The sequence below is a fragment of the Diaphorina citri genome, unplaced genomic scaffold (assembly GCF_000475195.1).
Source record: "Diaphorina citri unplaced genomic scaffold, Diaci psyllid genome assembly version 1.1 scaffold152, whole genome shotgun sequence".
Lineage (NCBI taxonomy): Eukaryota > Metazoa > Arthropoda > Insecta > Hemiptera > Psyllidae > Diaphorina > Diaphorina citri.
Genome location: NW_007377589.1, coordinates 232,565 through 257,288, shown reverse-complemented (window position 1 = coordinate 257,288; position 24,724 = coordinate 232,565). Strand labels below are relative to the sequence as shown.

Genomic DNA, 24,724 nt, shown 5'->3' with positions numbered 1-24,724 from the left:
ACGGTCCATGATAAAGTAAGTCTAATCAGGTATCTACTCCTACACAGTCCTTTTTCCTATTTTTTTTCTTTGGAATAAAATTACCAAATTTAGGATTAATAACATTTTAATTGGTTCCACCTTCAAAATGTAAACAAGAGAGTCGAGATACATTTGAGAAGAATCCTACAGATAAAACGAAACATAAATAAAAGTAATAAAACTGAAATTAAGAATATAACTCAACTGGTAAGCGACAAGCTAACAACGAATACTGACAAGAGTAAAAAAAGCAATTAGGTAAAAGAAAATTAATTAATTTGGACAAGACTTGAAATTTACTCTTTCCCTGCCATTTAACCCTTTTGGAGAAATCTCAAAGGATGTTTTGTACTTTCCATTGAGTATAGGGAACCTTTTTTTTAATTTAAACAAAGTTTTATTTACATACATTTTTTTAAACCTTGTTTAGACTGCGGGAGTAAAGGGACTTTTCAGTCTCGTCTCATTCTGGCAGTATAAATAAGGTAGGTATATGTAATATTTTATGTTTGTTTTAGGCACATATTATTTGTTGTTAATGTTTTCTCAATTAAATTGAATTGAACTGAAGTTTATAAACTAATAATAAAAAAAAGATTAAATCCGATATTATTCAACGAATTTCGAAAGAGAATTAGAGGAAAATGACCAAGTATAACCTACAACTGTACGTAAGTATACCTAGGTACAATACCTTGTACAATCCTACACTGATAGCATTTAAATTTCATAATTTTCCCTGACTATGGCAGAGGCTGTCATGCAGCACTTTATATAATTTCTTTCCTACCCACAAGAGTACAATTTCTTGGATTCCATTTCAGTCTGAACAAATTTTCACTCTTTAAATTCCTTTAATCTATATATGACTAACCTTCTCAGTGTAGGTAATTGTACGTTTGAAAGAGTTGTAAGAAATGTTGGAATTTATTTTAAATGCGGTAAGAAAAATGAAACTATGCGGAGTACCTGGAAGCTCTTCGCGGAGCACCTGAAAGCCCTTCGCGGAGCACAGTTTGAGAACCACTGAAGTAGAGGGAAAAAAGGATAAACCAATATACCTACATACTTGAAAAATATAATACTTGAAAGTAAAGGGATTCTTCCTTCCAACTGCTTAGGCGTCTAGACAAAATAACAAGATACACCTATCCACATTAGCAACGTTTGCCAAGTTTTGTTTCACACAAGTTCAGGCATTTACATAAATTACCTAGAATAGTATTTAGTCTAAATTTTAATAGTTGAGTAAATTATGAACTTCAAAATTACGCCAACTATGATTTTTTTTTTTAACCTTGTTCTCGTGACAAGCGTACGTGGGAGTAAATATTGTTGCACATGGAAATTTGGGGTACCCAAATAAAAGCTCGAAAAAGCAGAGGATCAACAGGTAGGTACAGCTTTCCACAGTAGATAGGTAGCCTTACTTTTTTTTTACATATTATTTACACGTGTGAATAAGACTTTGTACTTTTTTATAGTTTGAAATTTATGTTTACTCCGCACTAATGACAGACATCCATCTAAAGAGGAGTTAAACCCCCGTTTGCGATTTTGCTCTATCAGATATACTGATGTTACCTTATTAAATTGTAATGAAGAAACTTTTATTTTCAAAGTTAGATTAGTTTTGCTGTCTGTTTTATTTGTAAGTAATGTTTTGTATAAAAAAACGTAGCACCTCTTTCCCCCTCTAGTTTGTAAACGAATAAATAATGTTCAGTTCAAATTCTTCTCTCCAAGTTCTTCAATATTGATTTTCATACCATGATGAAAAAAAATTATACCACAATCAGAGTATTTTAATTTCACACAGTCAGTAAAAAAAAAAAAATAAAAAAGGCAAATGAAAACGAGTTTCAACCACAGTTTCTATACGGTTGTAGGATTTAATTACTTTTTCATGGAGGGCAAGTTTTCAATTTGTAAAAATTTGAATTCTTTTTTTGAATAGGGGAAAAATAAATAAATGGAGAAATCAAGTACCTACTAAGGTATTCACAATAAGAATAATTATTTATGATTTTATTCCAAAGATTTCGAAATTTTCTAAAGACTTGGTACAGAAAAATTACCCTCAAATCTTGAAAGTTCAGGGTTCCGCAAAGATGTTCACCTTTTGAAAAGGGTTCCGCGGGCCAAACTAATTAAGAAACACTGATCTAGGTACCTACTGTAGGTCTTGAAAGTTGAAAAAAAAAACTTTCCCATACATAAATTTACCATCACGAGAGTTTATACCTAGAATAACTTTACGAGATTTAGTTCAGGTACTCAGAGATATATCTCACTGGTGAAATATTTTTTTCACACCTGGACTCTGGACACCTATCGTTTTATAAGCTAGATTTATTCCATCATGTAGGTACTGTTCGATTAACAACCCAAGGAAATAGGTTGAAACTCTTCCATCCAAATTAGAAATTTATTAGACTCAAAATGGTAGTTGGTAAATGAGCCATCCAAATTTGCTTAGACACTATACGGTATACGGATAACTCACGGTACATATTTTTTTTCTGTTTATGTTTTCAACAAGGGTACATGCCCGTACAATACATTATGTAATACGTACCTTTCTTCCCCATTATCCACTTCTTTACCTCTATCAATATTGAAAAAAATCAGTCTGAATGTATGCTTTGCATACCTAAATAAATAGAACTCGGAGAGAAAACGAGAAAAAAAATCAATCATACAAAAAATATGAAATGTACGAGTCGGTAATATGTTATTTATTGGAGGGAAAAAAAATCGTAGAGAAAAGTGAATTAATATTTTCGTGAGGTTAGGAAAGATGAAGGGGTTCCTGAAGAGATAAGGAAAAGCATTTACTTATTCTCTGAAATATCAGGAGAAACATTTCAGCAACCGACACGTATCATAACTGCGGTGCTCTTTTTTACGGAACTTGATTTATTGCTGGCAAATATTGCGTTTATTGCTATCACTAGCTTTATCTTTCGCTAATAAGCGGTGCTCTTTTTTACGGAACTTGATTTATTGCTGGCAAATATTGCGTTTATTGCTATCACTAGCTTTATCTTTCGCTAATAATAATGTAGTAAAAAGAACCTCAAGTGAAAATAGGAAATACCAAAACCTGATGAAAAAGGAAATGCTTGTTATCAATAAAAGAGAAAAATAATAAGTCAAAAAACATAGCTAGGCCTATTCCATCTTCGTAAGTCAGTTATTTTTAGATGAATTTTCATTTTTTTCAGCAGACCACTTACAGAAAAAGACAAGGGATCATAAATTCATGTTGCTTGACAGTGACAACCCACTTAAAAAAGTAAAGAAAATAGCTTTGAAAGATATTTCAGCAGACCACTTACAGAAAAAGACAAGGGATCATAAATTCATGTTGCTTGACAGTGACAACCCACTTAAAAAAGTAAAGAAAATGGCTTTGAAAGATAAAAAAAGTAAAAAAGGGGTAAAACCCAATTTGCAGACAGAAACTTGACATGAGAATTACGTATTTTATGAACGCCTGGAATCATAAAATAAATATGCAAAGTGCAAGAAAACTTTTATGATATTTTCTACAAACCTGGCTTGATTTACTACCTACGTAGATACGTTAGGAAAGTTAGTACCTACATAGGTACCAATAATAATAATAATAATAATAATAATAATAATAATAATAATAATAATAATAATAATAATAATAATAATAATAATAATAATAATAATAATAATAATAATAATAATAATAATAATAATAATAATAATAATAATAATAATAATAATAATAATAATAATAATAATAATAATAATAATAATAATAATAATAATAATAATAATAATAATAATAATACTTAAAATAATAATAATAATAATAATAATAATAATAATAATAATAATAATAAACAGGATATCACAAAACACCTATAGACCAACAGTTTTTCTGAAGTATTTTAATTAGAAAATGGTTATTTTTTTATTAAAAAAAAAAATGAAAAAAAATCTACAGGGGGACACAAGTACCTACATAGGTACCTATAAGTAACATCCAATAGAGAGTATTCTCATTTTTCACAGTTGATTAATTTTCCAACGTGTGTAAGTTAAATTTCCTCTAAAGCTGAAATTGCGGTGAAATGAGTTTTAAGTTTTCATGCTTTCAACCTATTCATAATTTTCTCAAATAAAGTGTTTACTTTTTCCGTCAAAAGCGGCTTCATAAATGACTTTTTTCCCGTTTATGTATACCATGAATAGATGTGGTGTAATAGACATGAATAATAAATATAAATATACTTTTCACATTCGAGTAAGTGCTGCAAATGCTTCATATAACAACGTTTACATACCTTAACTTTATTAATTTTCAAAACTTTTAATTTGTTTTATGAACCTTTAGTTTTGGCGGCGGTTTTAGAAAAATCAGAACTTTTTTTACGTTGAAAAGCGGGCTTTGCGATTGGCTAATTATCTAGGTACCTACTGTAGGTCTTGAAAGTTGAAAAAAAAAAAAACAACTTTCCCATACATAAATTTACCATCACGAGATTTTATACCTAGAATAACTTTACGAGATTTAGTTCAGGTACTCGGGCAAGGGTTCCGCGAGATATTTTGGAAAAATCATACACTAGATAAAATGCAGTTTCAAAACGACTTTTTTTTTTTTTTTAACTGGACTCTACTTTTTTCGAAAGATTTTTTTTTTTTTTTTTTCCTCAATTTTTTGAGCCGCAAATGTCAAATTTAAATAGCTTTTTATATTCATTATTCACTTTGGAAAATATCAAGTAAAATCAAGCTAAAATGTTTTGGTCGTAAGCTTTTGAAAACTTTGGCCTGCGGTGTTCTTTACTCAACCTCAGAATTCCACCTTGGTATGAATTTTATATTTATTATTCAAGATTTTTTTTATTTATTTCAAGTAGAGCAGTGAAAGAGTTGTAAATAAGAAGAGTTGTAAGTAAATTGTAAATTTAAAGTTGTAAATTGTTGTAAGTTGTAAATGGAACGGAAAGAGTTGTAAATAAGAAGAGTTGTAAGTAAATTGTAAATTTAAAGTTGTAAATTGTTGTAAGTTGTAAATGGAACGTTTTTTTTTTAAATTAATTTGAGCCACGGAAGTCCGATGTAACTATATTTACCTGAAAAGCTACAGAAAATTTCAAGAGCAAACTCCTATTCATATACAAACTAAGTAATTCGAGGTAAAGTGATAATTTTAATTTAATAGGATTAAATATCTAAGTGCATACTTGTAGAAAATGAAGGGGAATGCTAAACTTGGGGTTTTTCAAAAGATTAAATTCTTAATTTGATACCTGACTTCACACAGAAAACCAAAGGAAAACATACCCTCTTCAGGAATATTCTTCCTTTTCAGCTCAGCTTTCTTGAATCTTTTACATCTGTTATTGAAGATATTTTGCCCTTGGTTCTTTGGATCCTCTAGGAAATATAGGAAATGAGGTTTTATTTCATGTTGAAATTTTCAACTTATCCTATTAGCTTTTCACGATATAACTCTCTTAGCTTGTAAATCAAGTTCAGCATTCAAAAAACGGGTACTATAACAATGAAAATTTCGTACTTGTGTGACAACAGGATTTTGATTTTCGATCTGAATTTAACTAAAACTTTCCAAATCAAAAAGTTGATTAACAAATTTTTTGTACTTAATTTTATGCATTACATTATTATTTTTTTCATCTCTTGGAATAACAAACACTGAAGAGGCTCGAATGTTTTACTACGTAAAGGTACGACTAGACAACTCTATATACAGAACAATATAATACATACCTTTGTTTACATTATTAAATACATAGGATCTGTTTTGTCAAAAGCTTTTCGAGATTTTCCTTTGTGATGCTGCCTGTTTTGATTATTCGTGCATTTTGATTTACTTGTGTACGTAGATCCATCGGATTTGTATTGTAACTACCAGGTTGATGTAATATGAAACAGCCATTGAACTGACCCAAAGGTTAATAACATTTTCGCTTAGAAAAAATGTCACTTTGCTTTTTTTTTTTTTTTAACTGTCAATATTAAAATTAATAATTTGTCAATGATATAGTAAACTGAGCGAAAAGCTTGAAAGATGCATTATTGAGAGGTTATAATGACGGTAAGAGTTAGAGTTATAACTTAGTTATACCTGTGACATACGTAGGCTGTCATCCCTTTTCTAGAAAAATCCTTACAAAAAAGTTACAAGGAATGATAATCAGAGTTATGAGCGAAAAGCAAGAAATAAAATGACCCCAAAATGAGAAGCGCCCCAAAAATTGCAGAGGAATATTGCCACGAAGGCATGAGCTTTGGTTTTAACGCTGTTCAAATGAAATTGACACCGTATAAAATAAAATTGACAGTAACACTCAATATAGAGAGCAAACAAGATCAAAGGCTTATTCTGAAGGTGATGAATATGTAAATTAAATATTCCAATCCAACCATAGTTCCAGTACCCGGATACAAATTTATATCTAATACACTCGAGGTGAAATTTGCCTTTGTAAATAAATCAAATTTGGAACAAAATTGTGAACAAGTCCTTTACAATACTCTGACATTTCATTTATTTTTTCATACCTAATATAAAAATAAATTAAATGAGAATATTATTGGAGGATAGTAAAATTATCAATAAGAATCTTTAGGAATTATTTTTTTGTATCAGTTTTGAGGACTACTAAAGTTTTTCGAATTCAACAGATAGAATAAAATTTTTAGGGTAGGCAGAAAATGGTATAGATACGTATACCTTATAATGATGGAAGAGAAGGAACAATGAAAGAGAGTCTGTAGCTCAGTAGCTGAAATCAATATTTGTAATATACCTAGGTACCTAATTAACAATAATCCCATATGATTTCATATTTCGAAGGTAAAGTATATTTTACAGCGGAACAAATTGCCTGTAAGGGATTTGGTTTTCAATTAAGGGGATACTGTACAAATGTTAATATTATTTATATTCATAGGAAATTTAGAAATGGTCTTCTTCAGTCCTTTAACTGAAAATTTAAAACTTTACCTCTGTGGGATTAAGCAAAACTCACAATTTTGGTGGATGTGCAAAATTTACATGATACAGAATGACAGAAGATTAAGAAAAAAGCATTTTTCTCTCTATTAGTGGATGTGCCAGAAGCACAAAGTTTTCTAATCTGTCTATAGATATACTATTACCAATAACCATCAGCTACTATCCCTTTACAAGTCTACACGAATATCACACATAACTTCTAGTCAGTCGCTCCCTAAAGCAAAAGCTTTCCCCTTTAATTACTTCCCATACTCAATTTTCCTCTCACACCCATCGCAATACAAGTATATCACATCAAACTTTATCACTTCAATTAATATTAAATTTTGGCAGAGTTTTAGTTAAAATTGAACACAATTTTAAGTGGAAATGACATCTTTCCTCTTTGGAGAAAGATCCTCTTGCAGTCTCTTTTTTTCTCCAATACCACACTCACTCAGAATTTCCATACAAATCTCTCTCCTCTCTCTCTCTCTCTCTCTCTCTCTCTCTCTCTCTCTCTCTGGCTGTCTATCTCTCTCTCTGTTTTATATTAGCAAAAATCTAATTAATTACTCGCCATTTTAAACATTTTCTTTCACTTAAACATAAAAACTTCAAAACAATTTCAGCTGGAGTGATGGTATTGTATGACTAATTATTAGGTATTTAAACATCTAAATGCATTTTTTTTACAGTTCAACCTACGAACATACAGCAGGAGACAGACATATTTTTGGTCTTTGCTTTTACGCATTTGACTTTTACTATCCCAGTTTTATTACCTATTTCATTACTTTGCTAATTAGAACTGTAATAACTCTGTAGTTACTGTAGTGTCTGGAAAGCTTTGGCTCACTTATCTGAGACTGAATGCACACGTGAATTTATGTCTGATTCATACGATTGTGAATTAAAATAACCATTTCTATCTGGCTGTATGACTGGGCCATGTCATTTTACCAATACAAAAAAAAAATCAATTCTACGGGGATAGAACCAGCGACCACTGGTGTGCAAGTAATAACCCGAAGTGCACTTGATAAGTTACATACATAACATAAATAAAACGTTGTACAAACTAGCAAAAAAAAAATCAATTCTACGGGGATAGAACCAGCGACCACTGGTGTGCAAGTAATAACCCGAAGTGCACTTGATAAGTTACATACAGAACATGAATAAAACGTTGTACAAACTAGGAAAAAAAGTATAATCATTACAGAAGCAAGATGAAATATCTAGGCCATGTAAATGCAAAGCTGGAAATTAAGTTCAAATTACGAGTACATTATCAAAGTATATCTTTAACATAATTTATACGGTAGGAAAAACATTTTTAATATGTTTACTCTCTAGGTAGAAGATAATTTTTCTGCTATTTCTGCAGAGTACTTCCACGTTACCCGTGGTAGGTATACTCCTTTCTTTTGAAATTTTTACGTTCAAAAGACACTCTTTATCTAGCTAATACTCAGGTAAAAGATACATCTGAAGAGCTTTTGGAGAAAAAAAAAAGTGAATGTAGGTAGGTATGTTGAAATTGAAAAGCCTGAAGTTTTTTTTTTTTTTCTTCAATAAATATATGGGTCCCTTAATACCTGAAGGATCCGCTTTGTATGTCCAAGCTGAAAAGGAGTAGAAAAAGTTTGTCTGTATAAGCTAAAGAAATCTTTACATCTCCATTACTATCTATTAACAATAAATACTCGTAGGTATCTAACTAACACTCAGGTAATATGTAGGTAATTATTTAGACTTTAATTTCAAATATTGGTTCTAGAAAAATATGCCCATTTATACCTATATAGGTACAAAATAGCTCTGTGACTATACTGCCTAACTGTTTCACACTTTCATCATTTGCTTCTTCTATCTATCCATTAAATTTTAGCCGTAAAACTCTCTTCATTTCTTCATTACGTGATCTTCCCTAGAAGTTTTTCATCTTTTTTTTCTCTCGTCTTAGTTTTCGCCCCTCTTCCATCCCGAAGTGGTCGAAAAAGTTCATAGGTTGTCTGTTTTCTCAGTGATTCCCGCCCGGAGCCATGTAATCTAGGAGCAAAGGCTGAAGAGGATGACTTGTATTTTTGTATGTATGCATAATGAAATATTCATGAATATCTTAAAGTACCATGGATTTCGTTCGTTTTTATACATTTTCCCCCCTTGGAGGTTCTCTAGCTATCTGCTTTACATAAAACAAATTCACTTGATACCCATTGGTAAAAAAAGAAGGGTTGGTGGAAAAGATTGTTGAAAAAAAGTGGAATATCAAATGTTTGGTTCAGACCCATAAAATGAAGAAATGAGAACTTGTGTTGGAAACTCAAAACTCGTGTAGTACACAAAACACGAAAATAGCTCCACGAGATTTTTGTAAACAAATTACCTTCAAATATCCACATAGTTCAAAATGTATTTTTTATTTTATCCGACATTTCTCGTCTGGCAGCATAGGAGGGATTTTGACTTATCACTACAAAAATAATAAAAAAGTTCCAGTGGAGAAAATTTACTATAAATAAAGTTGGCAAAGACTGAAAATCCCTCACAATGACCTTTTTCTGTTGAAATTCCCTACGGTCTTATACCGTTCGACAAAGCCCCTAATGAGGAAAAATTATGTCTTATCATAATAAGCTGAAATTTTCTCTACCTTCAAGTTCTTTCACTTGATGTTTTATATTGTTGTACTCGTAATATGCAAAGAAAACTCTGCAAGTACGAGTCAAGTATGACAAGTCCTAATAAAAAGAAACTGTTTGAAATCTTGACAGACTAAAACTGAGCTTACTGTATGCACCAGAAATGAAGGTAAAGGAATATTAAATTTAAATAAGGTAGAAAAATATTTAAATGAGGGATTTCTTTACCGAGATATCAACTTTAATCACAATCACATTTTTCCCCTGTTAGAGTGAATGCAATGGTTTCAATAAGAAAAAAGCACAAACGTGGTTCTCCACTGGTCTCTTTGGAGGGAACCTCGATATAACGAAATTTTGGGAAAAGTCCAAAATTTCGTTATATTGAGGAAATGTCCAAAATTTCGTTATATTGAGGAAATGTCCAAAATTTCGTTATATTGAGGTTTTTGTAATATCTATTTTTCGTTATATCGAGGTTAAAATCGAAACTATTTCGTTATATCGATTTACTTCGCTATACTGAGGTCAAAGTCAGAGTAACTTCGTTATACTGAGTTAATTCTACTTGCTTTTAAGATCACTTCGCTATACTGAGGTTAAAATCAGTACTGGCGCTGCCGGGTCGCGCTGCCCGGCAGCTAGGATCGGAACGCCACCTAAGAAAACCTATACTTTTTGAAAAATATTGAAACCTTTTTCCCCCGTCCTTCTTGAGGAACACCCTATACATTTATCCAGGACTCAGTAACTTTGAAAAGCTCCATATCAAGATGACTTTACCATTCCCTGTAAAAACCTTATCAGTTAGGTCGTTTTCAAACACCCTATAGTCACCATAAGTACTCTTTATCCTGCCAGAGCTTTTGCATTTTGCCTTTATACCTTAACGTTAACCTATAACCTAACTCCTACAGGATATTTTCCTTCACGAGCATTATTGCCTTCATTAAAATAGACTCCTACACATAGACTGTCCTATCATTATATTACTAACAGCCTATAATGTTCTTGTAAATATTAATATGGTGCTCCCGTACAAGGGCTCGTAGAGAAAAGGATGATTTTAAAAGGTCCGGGACAAAGTTTAAACTTATAGCCTCTTCATTTTTGAGAGATGGGCTCTACATTTTTGAGAGATAGGCTCTACATGTTTGAGAGGTAGGAGGTAGGCTCTACATTTTTGAGAGATAGGCTCTACATTTTTGAGAGGTAGGCTCTACATTTTTGAGAGATAGGCTCTACATTTTTGGGAGGTAGGCTCTACATTTTTGAGAGGTAGGCTCTACATTTTTGAGAGGTAGGCTCTACTTTTTTGAGAGGTAGGCTCTACATTTTTGAGAGATAGGCTCTACATTTTTGAGAGATAGGCAACCAGATCGTGGAATAAATGGATAAAAAGGAAGGAAACCAGATCGTGAAATCGACCGCAAAGTGTAAATGATGAACACTGAGAAAGTCGGTGTGTCTGTGTCAATGTGACAAAAATGAGAAGTTTGAGAGAGCAGAGAAGAAGGAGGGAGAGAGAGAAGAGGGAAAGAGAAGGAAGGAAAAAGAGAAGAGGGGGGGAAGAGAAATAGCCGGAGAAAGTAAAAGGAAATAGAGGTGAGAGAGATGGATAGGTTCGAGAGAAAATGAGCCAGAGATGGAGAAAAATGAAGAGAAGTTGAGTGTTCAAGAGAAATGATATAAAAACTGATATAGGGTGTAGCAAAAAAAATTCTAATCTTATTTGGGGTTTTGTTCTTGTTTCTTTCCGTGTGCGTGGCACTACACCGATTCCTATTCTAACATCACCTTCCTCATGTACTCCATAGACCTCTGGAACTCGCTCTACCTGCTACCTAAAGCGGTCAGTGAAGTTGGGTTGGGGGTGCCATAAAATTGGCAGAATATACACCAGTAGTGATTGGCAGCTTTTCCCAATTTTCTTGGGGTCGGATATTCTTTCATAAAACCCCTCCACACCCTCTTACCAAATGTCTCCTCCCTCCTCCATCCAATTCTTCCCGTCTGACCAGTTTTTTTGTTTACCTATGAATATGAACCTCTCGTCTCTCATACTTTTTCTTCTTCTTCTTCTTCTTCTTCTTCTTCTTCTTCTTCTTCTTCTTCTTCTTCTTCTCCTCCTATTGATGCCGTTTATTTCATTCCTTAATTCCCAGCCGTTTCTGAGATATAAGCGTGGTTCGCAAATCACGAACCACCCTGTATAGAGGTTCCACTGTATACCCAATCTTCTTATGAACAAGTTAGCCTCTGAACGAAATTGACTATGAACTTTGAAAGTAGACAGCCTAAGCATACGAGTAGATGATACCTATGGACTCTGAAAGTAGTAAAACTTTTATCAGCCGAGAACAAATTTTCTCGAAATTCGAGATGCTGTGTGCTCCAAGTTTTCAGTTCAGTGTACGAGTGAACTTTTCAATTTTGAACAACTTTGATAAAATAATAATAATGATTGTTGGCAACTTCATCTCATCACAGGAACAGTTTTATGGGCAATACCTGAGAGACCAAAACTTGGCGGGAGAAATGACACTGGAAGAATGAAACTTATACCTAAGAATTGAAAATGGGGGTGGGAAATGGTGGGATTTTCACGCCAGACTTTTAATATTTCCCACTCGAATCTAGTCTCATTCTACTTTTACGTCTTTTCCTTTACTTTATTTTCTAACGCTTCCATACTTTCATTTCTTCAGTGATCTGAAGAAGAAAATTGAAGAACAGAAGAGAAAAACCATCTCAACAGAAAGTACATTATGAGCTTAGGAGATGTACGAGTGTTAAATTTATTATCAATTTTACCAATAAAAGTTAACATGTTACATTTCCACAGGCAAGGGGGCCTTTTTACAAAAAGAAAAAACATATTAATTTGGTCTGAAAGCATTGTTTGGAGCATGCAACAGCCCCTGTTATGGTTGTCGAGGTAAGTCAACATGACAGCATAACATTGAGTTACAAATATTCATATCATATATCTGATGCTCTTTAACGTATATTAGAGTATTCTCCATAAACGAAATTTTCCATAATACAGTAGAACCTCGATTATATCAACTATCGAAATTCCGTATAAAACAATGAAAATTGGACCAAATTCAGTGGTACAAAAGAACAAAACAGGGAAGAAATACCTTTTTTTTAAATTAAATAAAACAAACTAATCTTCGATATTGTTTTCTTTGTCATTAGTCTCATTATTTGAACACTTTCGATGATCTGTTCCTCGATAAAGTAGGATTTCCTTGAAAGATAGGGAAAAACCTCGATTTTTGGAGTTGATATAATCGCACAGTTTCTCCTATTTTTTCCTAAAGGACATGCTCTCGATAGAAGTAGACGGTAGGTCAGTGTAGGTGTATTTTCCTTTCTAGAAACTGACCATTGACCATTCGTCCAATGGGAACCGAACTCTAATCCTTCGATGGTTGGGAATGCGCCATCTTGGATTTCCAATGGTTTAGTACAGGCGCTACCACGCCACCTAGTGGTTGAACTAATTTATTTTCCTTTAAAAGAGGGGAAGTGAGCTTCAGCAAGAGGGGAGATCGGAACGGTGTAAATACACCTTCTGTCGCTTGTCGCACTCTGTAATATGAATAAAAAGTTCGTTCGGAAAATGAGAGAAGAGAGTGTGAGTATAAAAGTAAAGGGTTTATTAAAGTTGAGGTTATAAAAAAATAAAATAATATTTTAATACCATTAGGTACAAGAAAAGGGGTTATTAAAGTTGAGGTTATAAAAAAAAAAAAAAAAATTTTAAAACCATTAGGTCAGGTTTTTTTTTTTTTTTTTTTTTTGCCTTGGTAAATAATTTTTTGCTTCATACCTACAAACACTTGAATCTCAGTGTTCTCTGGTTCCTTGAAGTTTGAAGGGATAATAATAATAAAATAAGTGGATTTTCACTATAAGAAAATTTAAATACCTACTCTTTTGACCAAGAACTACGAAATGAGAAAAAGTTCAACATAATTAAACTGTCGTTTCTCAATTCCTTTCTCTCTCTCTCTTTCCTTCTTTCTATCTCTCTCTCTAAACTAATAATCACATTAATTTTATTTACATTTTTCAGATATCCATGAACAGCGAAGATCACATCAAGCATGAAAATACAAAATGGACCTCCTATCATAATACAAAAGGACTTTGAGCAACGGTTACCTGTACAGCCTCCTATAACCTCCGAGAAGAAAAAGGATTTACATCTAAGCCTATCATCCTATTTCCTGCTTTCTTATTTTTTTTCTATTTCCTATGTTTTCAATTCCTCGACGTTAGAATAGACCTTGTTTAAACTGCGTGGATGAGACTGAAAAGTCTCTTTAGGAAAGAGGACATAAAAGAGGATGAAAGAGAGAAAGCGAGAGAGAGATATAGACAAGGGAGAAAGAGGTGGAAAGAGAAGGCAAATGTGAGGATAGAAAGAACATGGAAATGATGGAAAATAATAAAGGATAGGAGATAGAAGAAGAGGGGGAGACGGCGAGAGAGAGAGAGAGAGGGAGGGAGGGAAGAGAGGAAGAAAGGAAGAAAGAGAGAGAGAGGGAGTGTGGGAAGGGAGGAAGAGAGGAAGAGAGAGAGAGAGGGAGGGAAGGAAGGAAGAGAGGAAGAAAGAGAGAGGGAGGGAGAGAAAGGGAGGGAGAGAGAGGGAGGGAGAGAAAGAGAGAGAGAGGGAAAGAGAGAGAGGAAGAAAGAGAGAGAGGGAGGGAGAGAGAGAGGGAGAGAGAGAGAGGGAAAGAGAGAGTGAGATGGAAATGACGGAAAAGAATAAAGGAAAGAGGAAGGAGAGAGAAAGGGGGTTAGGTGAAAAAGTAATTAGAGTAAGTGGAAAATTGAAATTATGAAAATGAAAAACGATCTTTTTCTTCCTGGCCTTTTGCCCCTCAATACCTGAAATTCAACCCAGATGAGCCTCAGTGGTGTTGGTGGTTCGAGTCCAAGTCGAGCCATAAAATTTAGCGATTCGTATGAATAATAGTAATACTCCTGAGTGGAAGGTAACTACTAGGCGAGGTTAACACCGGAGGCGTTCTCTACCACCTAACCCTTAAAACTCCATTATTGCGTGGTCAAATTCTCAAATAAATGAGGATAAAATTTCATGCTTCGGCTGGGATTGAACCCGCGCCCTCCTGTTTACCAGGCAAGTGTCGACCACTACACCACCGAGGCAGGTTATAGGTTAGAGGAGATGCAATAAATAGGTGGGTAAATAGAGGGAAAGTACAGAAAACAAGTAAAAAAAAGAGGCTAAAAAGAGAACTTAACAGAGGATGGTTCAGTTTTTGAAAAGAAAGTGTGTGAAAAAAAAAAAAAAAAAAAAAAAAAAAAAAAAAAGTTGAAGCTTAGTTTCTGACTAGAAAAAGCATTGAATCAGAGGAAAATTCATTTAAGAAAACCTATCTTCTTTTTTCTTCGCCTTTTCCCGTGTTCAGACGAGTCCGGCGTTTTTCTTCAGCCTCTCAATCAGCCCTGGGGATGACATTTGGTTTTGGCTACAAAAGAATTTACGAGCGAATGCCCTTCTGACTCAACCTTTGCCATTTCTTTACAAAGGGAAATTTCAGGCTGGCATAGCCGCCCTGTTTTCCCTTCCACCTCCCCCCCCCCCCTCCCTTTACCTACATATATTATCTTCTGTAGACTGTGTTAAATTTTAATGTTCATATTCATACTCGGATTATATAGGGAGGTAGAAATTATGTCACCTACGTGGATTTAAACATTTATGAAGTAGGATTTATCTCAGCTGTGACATAATCGGGACTGTTCCATGTCGAATGCCCGGAAGTTGCTCTCAGACCGTCTGACAGACCGCCATCTGAAGCTTTCAGACCGCCATCTGAAGCTTTTCCCGCCACAACCGTTCCGACGGACGATATCCAAACAGAAAACCCATTCAAACAGGAGATCTTGAGTTGAAACTCTGGCTTTGTCAAATAAATTTGAAAATTCTGGACTCCATTTTGCATTGTAAAATTAAGGCCTTCAAAATTGTTGCAATAATGGGGCTTTTCAGCCTTGGCCGACGCGGCGGCCGACGGTCTAAATAAATTTTATAAATATGTATAAATAAAGTGCGCCCAGCATTCCAGTTAGGTTTCTGGATAAAATCACCGTCACGAGAAAATCTCAGGTAAAATCTGAGCTAACTCTAACAACTCTAAACAGAGAGGCTCTAATAACAACTCTAAAACCAACAAGTTTTGTACATGACAGCAGAGGCACGTGGCTGGAAACTTTTCTTTGACGAAATTTTACTGGATGTAATCCAGCTCATTTCCATGCTTGGTATAAATATTATTAGATAATATTTATTTATTTATTATTTTTTTTTTTTTAGGAACAGAAGATTTAACCCCTAGATTTACAGTCCCTTCAAATTAACTTCAAGGTTCTGGCCAAAAATTGACATAATTATAACACTCTGATCAAATTCATAGAGTTCACAATACATACACTAAGTCTCGCTTATCCATAATACTCGTAACTAGAGACTGACAATTTTGCACATTTGACCGTCAAAACACCCTGTCAGTAAACTTTTATTTTCTAACACCCTGTATGAAAGAATCACCCGTAAACTTTTATTTTTCCAGCTTACACAGCTTTACTTTACCTGTCACTTGAGATCAAGTAGTCCGCTTGCTTCGATTACTTGATGGAAAGTAAAAGTTAAATCCCCAGGATAAGTAGGTAAACTGCAAATAGGAAAAATTGTTTAGAAGGCTGTAAATAAGAAAAATATCTCTGACAAAGGAAGATAGGTACTACCTCGTATATACTACTTATCAGCATATCCAATTTGGAATTCTACTCGAAAATGCATTGTCTCTTATCCTATGTTCATATTGAAATGATATTTCTTTTCGCATAATGAAAAATCATACCTAACCTATTGAAATAGAGATGAAACGTGAAAAAATGCTCTAACAAATGAATAAGAAAGACACTCCATTTCTACATGAATTAGGAAAAGAAGAAAGAACTAGAGCTTCTAATTTACGCCAACCTGTTTGTGAAGGAAATTTGGCACATCCCCCATTTTTTTTCTTCTCTTTTGCAAAAAAAAAAAAAAATCGAAATTAGTGGATGTGCCAAATTTTCCGATTGCCTTTTTTTGCGTAAGGTTGCTGAGCAAGGACATAGAAACGTTAGATGTCTCTTTTGCAAAAAAAAAAAAAAAAAAGAAAAATCGAAATTAGTGGATGTGCCAAATTTTTCGATTGCCTTTTTTTGCGTAAGGTTGCTGAGCAAGGACTTAGAAACGTTAAATGGAAAATAATAAAAAGTAAGTGAAGAAGAGTAGAAGGAAATGAAGGTTGAAAAAAAAGGAAAAAAAAAAAAAAACAGGAATGAGGATGGAAGGTGCAAATTTTTCTCCACAACGTGGTAGGTGGTTAATAAAGATACTTTAATCTTCTTTTCTGTAAAAAAAGAAAAAAAATCATCTAATACTTCTGATAGGTATGTGTTAGAGTTTGGGGTAAGTGCCTACTACATAGTTAATTACAGGGTGTCGTGAAAATATTGCCAGCAGGTGCCCCCTTTCAAATGCCCAACAGGAGAGATTCCGAAGAAGGGTAAAGTCCGAAAGGAAAATACATCTCTAGTACATGAAATGTATTTCCTTTCGGAATTTCTCCTGTTCTGAAGCTCGTTTCCCCTTATTTTCCTATGGTTTAATACAGGCACTATCACGTCAAAAGAGGGGAAAGATCTTCAAAAGAGGAGAATTACGAAAGGAAAATACGGCTTTTTAGAAGTAGTTTTTCAGGAGACTACGCGTTACTAAAAGTCGCGCGACTACGTCAGCTCCCATGGCGTAGTGGTCACTGCGCTCGCCTTGCACGCGGGAGACCCGGGTTCGATTCCCGGCGGGGTCAAGAAATTTGTATCATGCAAATGATTGATTCCGTGACTGGCCGTTACGGGGCCCACTCAGCCTCGTAAGAAAGATGAGTAGCTATGTAATATAAATGCGCATAGCGACCGGTGCCAGCATGGTAGGTAATTGGGAGTTGGATTATTGCGATATATGTATTTGGAAAATCCTACAATGCTGCAGTGAGCACCAAAATTTGTAAAATAATAACACAAAGAAAGACATTTATTTTTAAAGTCGCGCGACTACGCTTCCAAAGTACGACGGGCCTTACAGAGCCGGCGGGCCCAATAGGGGTGGTCGAAAAAAGAAGAACACCCTGTATAGACCTGAGAGCTAAAAGCTAACTCTGCTGCATTCCGTCTACTGAATTTTTCAGCTAAACTTCAACTTGAACTGTTCAATTTTATGTGCCCATAAAAGTAAGGTACCGAGAGACTTTAAAATTTATCATTCGACTGTCTCAGGGTTTACTGTTTTATCGGTTGGATTGTTAGAGATAAAGGAAGGTCATTATAAGAGGCACTCTTATGTAGTGAGTTTTATTTGCAGATATCATTCACTCGTAAAATTTTGTAGCCTAAACCACATGTCAGCCCACAAGCAAGCACCTTAGGGCTGCCGGCTGATTGAGAGGCTGACGAAAAAGGCGAAGAAGATGACGACTGACGACATTATTATTATTTTGAAGAGGTTTGATAGAGGGAAATATAACAACAGGAACTTTATCGATGACAAAGAGAAGGATAAGAGAAAGCCATCCGTTCCGAGAACGAACCTTATGTGTTTAGGATAAAGTTCGTCCTGAGCAGGAATCGAATCCGCGACCTATCGCTTACAAGGCAGATGCACTAGTCTCCAAGCTAATATTAGGCAATATTATTTCTTCCGTTCGTGGTTGGTGGACGGGATAAAAATATGGATTTGCTCTGGTTATTTGACCGTATGATGATGAAGCTGTGAGGGTTGGGCGGTGGAGAATATACCTCAAACACAAAATAATTTAATGTTCGGTAAACAGCAAGCTGCATTAGATTCCAAAGCATTTCAGTTTCATTGCATGGAATTCTATATGCAACGCAACAACAACAACACCAACACCAACAACAACACCAACACCAACAACAACAACAACAACAACAACAACAACAACAACAACAACAACACCAACAACAACACCAACAACAACAACAACAACATCAAAATCATTCACTTTTCACTTTCTACGTAAGATTCTTTTAGGCCAGCCACTCATTATCACGTAGATCTGACAGGTACACCTGATGTCATGTCTACCGGATAGTGTATGGCAGCAATAATATGCCGAACTGATGGAGAAATAATACCTTTAAAAAAAAAAAAACCTGATGAAAATTCGATTAGTTCCAACTGACACCTGACAGACCTGAAGAGTGTGTAGTGGTTCTCTCAGATACACCTGATTAGTTCTCAGTTTTCAACTATCTTTGGCCAGCCTCTCACTACCTGATAGTGAGTGCCTGGCCTTACACAACGATTCTTAAGCACACCCTCAGTCTTGCAAATTCAACTTTTCCCAAAAGTTCTCCTCGTTAAAAGTCCACATGAAATTCAAACACTTTCAAGAGGAGCAAAGTTTCATCGTCCCGTGATCCCGTCCCAAGTTTGAGAGAAAAACAGGAGCTCAAACTCAGCATGTTTGGCGTTGACACAAAATAAGCGCTACCAGAAGCAGAACGGTTTCCTCTGAAAGTCATTGAAAATGAAAAACAAGGAATTCCGTAGACGAAAAGAGGGGGTTCACTCGTGGAAAGGAGGGGTTCACTTGTGAAAGGGGGGTTTCACTCGTGTTTTGCTAAATAATCTAAAACGTAGGTGGTGCAGTACAATAAACTAATTTCGTGGTCAGAGTCAGGACTTGATGTTTGGATAACCCATTAGTCACCCATAGTTTCACCTGGTAGACATGGGTAGCATAATGGGACAACTTGCTTTAAGCTGATAGTCTAAATAAGGTACTACTTATTGGTACTTTATTACTTTTTTCTGTATGTTCAATAGTTTAATGATCTGTAGATTAATACACGATTTATATGGATTTTATCAGCATTTCAATAGAGGCTTTCGAAGGCATATTCTGATTGCGGATTGGTCAAATCGTTTGTTTTTGCTGATAATGCTATTAGGCACGTAGCTATTGGGACTGGGATTCCATTACCACCAATAAGAGTCAACCGTAATAACCACTTCGCCAGTGAATTTGTTAACAAAAATGGAATAATAATAATAATAATAATAATAATGGTTTACCTATTTCTTGTAACTTAAACAATGCCTTTCTTATGTTCCTATATAAGTACACATTAGTACTTTTCAGGATTTTTTTTTTTTTTATTATAACAATAAAATAACCACTTCCGGGTTGGTCCGAAGAGTTTGAAATTTCGGACGCGAACGTGTCAAACTTTATTAGGGTTCTGAGGTTTTCGAAAGTGTGGAAAGAGAAGTTTGCATCCGAATTCTGACCACAGGGTGAAAAAGCTTTGCGAATGAAAATTATGACGAGCTTGTGGGACGGGTTGGAAGACTTTGAGCGATTTTGGAGGGAAGTATTAATCATTTCTTTGACGGGACCGTTAACGATAAAAGTCGACGCCAAAAGTTCAATTTTCCTGAATTAAAATGCGTTTATTACAATATCGATTTAAGCAGTAACAATCAGAGCAGCTATTTCCGGTCATTTTGTACATCCATTTATTGGTTTAACAGAAAAATGAATATTTGAATCCCTAGACTCCCTAGAGCCTAAACATGTGATGGTTTAATTAATAAATATCGAAAACAACATTACCTATGTATTTACGTAGTAATCCCAACATGAAATGGGAATTGAAGGATTTAATGGATTTGTTATTGAATGTTTCAAATAAATATGTCTACATTGTTTTTGTAACATGGTCAATATGGTCATATTATTTGTGGAAAATGTTTACAGGCCTTTTCGCAGAATTTAAATTGCTGCTGAAAATTGCTGAAGTCCACAGATTATCACTGTTGGATAACAATCAACTGATGGTCAAATACCCATCAACATTATTCAGGAGCTGATAAAATCTCCCAGATAAATCGCTAATCACTAAAAACGTCAGCAGTTATACAGTGACATTAAAAGTTTATTCTTCACTTTTTTTTAAACTAAAATAATATAATAGGTAGATAGATTCCTACACAGAAAAAATATAGTAAAATATACACCCTGGACCCTTTGTCAACAGGAATTAAATCAACTGCTGAATAAAACCAGTTGATATGATATTCACCATTGGTGAATGATATTCACTAAGGACATAATATAACAATATTCACCATCAGCTGATGTTTGTACTTAGAAGATAAGTGACTATAATATTCAAAATATTGTTGGTAAGACTCACTTGTTTTCGCATAGGTTGGAGTGGGTATGTTGGTTGTGCAATCTCTGTAATCTTCATCCTCATCTCCCAAACCCACGATTTCCATGTCTGTCATTTCCTGCAAAAAAGGACACCGGACAGTTTTATGTATAAAATATTCTTTTCAAGAGTCCGTGGGAGAAAAGATGAGTGCAGTTCAAAATTAAAAGACAATCGGAAGTTTTCAAAACAGAAGATTGATTTATTTTCTATTTCTGACTTTAAGTGGAGCTCTTCCACCCAACCACTGATTTTTTCACTGTGAGCCTTCAAGATATTTTTTCCAGGCAGGTCTTGAATGTTCATAGACTTTGTGAGTCCCGAAGAAGAGAAATCCATTTGCTGTGGAGAAAAAATTGGACCTACACTGAAAAAGAGAACAAAAAGTTCATGAACTAAAGAGTTTTCGGGTTCTTTTATAACGATTATTATAGGTATCAGTTTTATTATTATATTAGGTAGGTACCTATGTATTATTTTTTAATTTCAAAATGTACGAGTAGATCTCCATCTTTTCCTCTCTTGGTCTTTTCTTTTCACAGACAAGATACTTTTGTCATAATCCCAACATGCAGTCCCTGAATTTTCTTCGGCAAACTTTTAATAATTCAGACCTTGTCTACACCTTTTTGTCCTAATATTATATTACCTAGTTTGTACCCTATGTATCTATGTTCTGGTGAAAATGTTTTGAAGGTGTTCTGTAAACTGTAAAGCTAGACTTCATGTTCCCAGTTTGTGTCGATAGGAATATTTCTCTTTTCCCCCCTCCCCGAAATCTAACCTAGGGCAAAATGATTTTCCGTTTTAAAAACTTCAACAAACGTTCTTTTAACCCAGTTTTTCACTAGTAAAATGATTATGTTGATCTGCCTGAATCTTTCCTGCTCCTGTACTGTTCAGGATTTAGTTCTAGTACGTAAATGTAAACGTAAAAGCCATCTCTGCTGAAAATCATCGAAGAATTGACCGGAAACGAAAAGTATGGAAGAAAATATTATTGTTGTACATATGTATAATGTTTTTTTTTCTTCTTTTTACGACATAACTTTTGCGAAGTTCGAAAAACGCGAGCCTGACAAAGAAATTGAATAAGCAACCACAACAAATTTTCAACGTTGAATAGCGAAACAGACGAAAAACACTACGGAAAATTCAAGCTCACATTTTCCCCCTGGTGCTTTGTGGATTTTTATTTTCCCATTTCTTCGCTTCCTTCCTCATTTCCTTTTCATATCAAAAGCGAAATTACTTGTTCACCACTTACAGCTAATTTACTTGCGTCTAACTTCAGAGCTGCGATGTAAATATAAAAACCGGCGAAAAGAAAATGATAATTGAAAGACAGGAAGGAAGGTGTTAATGGAACAACGCGAGGAAAATGGGGAGCATTACAGGGAAAAGGGAAGGAAGGAAACAAGGAAAAGGGAAGCAAGGAAACAAGGAAAAGGGAAGCAAAAAAACAAGGAAAAGGGAAGGAAGGAAACAAGGAAAAGATACTGCTCGCATAGGACTGAAAAGTCCCTTTACTCCAGCAGTAGGCTACTACTATTATTGTGGTCAAATTCTCAAATTGTATTGAGGCTAAAATTCCATACCTCGGCTGGGATTGAACCCACGCCCTCCTGTTTACCAAGCGAGCGCCTTGACCACTACACCACCGAGGTAGGTATCTCAACCTGTAAGTCTATCTCAAACAGTATATCCGATTTTGATGAAATTTATCAAAAATGTTCAGCACATAAATGAAGAAATTCACTTGAAATTTGGGCTTGTTTGGGTCCTTATATAGGAACCCCTATGGGCCCTTTCTATCGAGTTCTACAATTCACTGATCCACTAGATGTAAGAACTAGTATGTTTCTATTTGTTTTACTGTTTTCGTCTTCGAATCATTTATCACTCGGTATACACGAAAGCCAAATTCCCACAGGAACACACTCCTCCTCTTCTCTTAACGTTTTCGTCTTCGAATCATTTATCACTCGGTATACACGAAAGCCAAATTCCCACAGGAACACACTCCTCCTCTTCTCTTAACCCAAGTGTTACGGTAACTCTAGGGAGGGGCAGAGGACTGTAAAGGGCTGCCCTTATTTTGGGGACTTTTCTTTGGAGCCACTGAGGTAAAACTTGATTAGTGAAATAGATACTGGGGTCTTACTTGGTTGGTGGTCGGATTATTACTAAAGTTGGTTCGGCGTGCTCCGTCGAATTTTTCATATAAATGGTATACCCATCCGTATAAGCAGAGCTTGTGCCACGGATGGGGAGCAGAGCTTGTGCCACGGATGGGGAAAAAACATATTCGATAACATACTCGTAAGAAGGAGTACTGATGGGAAAAACAATTCGGATTAATGAAGGAATTCAGATTATTCCAGAAATCAGTCAGCCCTGACCAGGAATGAGTGGAAAGGCAGGGATTTTTTTCTCAATAATAAAATAAATAGAAATTCCATTCAATATATGTTTGAGTGGAAAACCTCTCACAAAAAGGGGATAATTATGCAACCATTAAAACTTTTCGAATGTTTTCCTCGAGTTAGAACCATAGTTTGCCAATCAAATCAATATTTTGTTGTGCTTATTGTAAAAAAAAACCCCTCTAAATAAATGGGAAAAGAGTTCATTTTTACTTTCAATATAAGGTACCTACCTATTTATGAGATGGAGGAAGAACGAAGAGTAAAAATAGGTACATATTAGAATTAACAGGCAAAGAGACAAAAGGAGCGAGGAAAAGAACTAAGACTCGGAGATTCCTCTTTCTCATTCTGTCTCAGAAAACGGTAGAAATGTATATAGGTAAAACAAGTAGACAATATATTCTGCGTCGTTATAAGCAGGCTTTTATCGTTGCCTCAACGTTCTCCATTGCTTTAATTACGTGCAGAAGAAAGAGCTGGAAAAAGACGAGTTCAAAGATGTAAAAATTAAAAAAGGGAACTAAGAAAGTATATAAAGAGATACGGAAAAGTGGAAATGAAATTTTCCTCCACATTAAATTTACCTCTTAGAAAGTTGCGAGATTGTATACCACTGTAAAAGGTAGGGTTGGGTCTATAGAAATACCTTCGATGAGAGAACGTGCATATTTTATGAAAAGGGAAGAATATAGATTTTGGCTTTTACTCGTGAATTTTAAAAGAGCAGAAAGCTTTTTTTTTTTTATTACAATAACGAAACACATTTCGGAGAGTCCGGACCGCAATATAAAATATAGGTGTGGAAACTGCTGGAGTGGAGAGATGTATTTCACTATAAAATACTTAACAATACAGAAAAAATAAGTGATTAATCGAAAAAAAATTCGGGGAAAAATGAAAACAATAGGAGCAACTTTTTTATGCAAAAAAAAGCGTACTCTTTTTTTACAATTAATTAAAAATTGAGGGGAAGCCTTTCGGAATTTCCTATGTAGGTTTTTTTTCTAGAACAATACATAAAATTTATTTTAAATGCTGTTATGTAACGTCCATCAGCTTAAAAAAGCTCGCTACATGTGTCCATTACTGTTCCAGGTGCTTACAGGGTGACTCAAGGAACTTAGGAAAAACATTTGCTGTACCTAACCTTTAATACTTTGTTTCAGCTTTCGGTTCATTCATCTTGTGATGAATAAAATAATAACATAAGTAATTTGAGAGGTATCTTAATCTTTTTATCCTTGCGATATTGATGTTTATTTCATGATGATTATGAATAAGAAACA

General features: G+C 34.7%; 1 protein-coding gene across 1 annotated transcript in view; it reads right to left on the bottom strand.

Annotated features, from left to right (window-relative positions):
- The window catches only part of LOC103505121 (KH domain-containing, RNA-binding, signal transduction-associated protein 3-like), a 78,874-nt gene that overhangs the window by 40,899 nt on the left and 13,251 nt on the right, over nt 1-24,724 (bottom strand). Inside the window, exon 2 of the mRNA XM_008469432.3 lies at nt 20,992-21,088. Coding sequence (XP_008467654.1) covers nt 20,992-21,085 — 94 coding nt within the window. The 5' untranslated portion in view covers nt 21,086-21,088. The remainder of the gene's footprint in view (nt 1-20,991; nt 21,089-24,724) is intronic.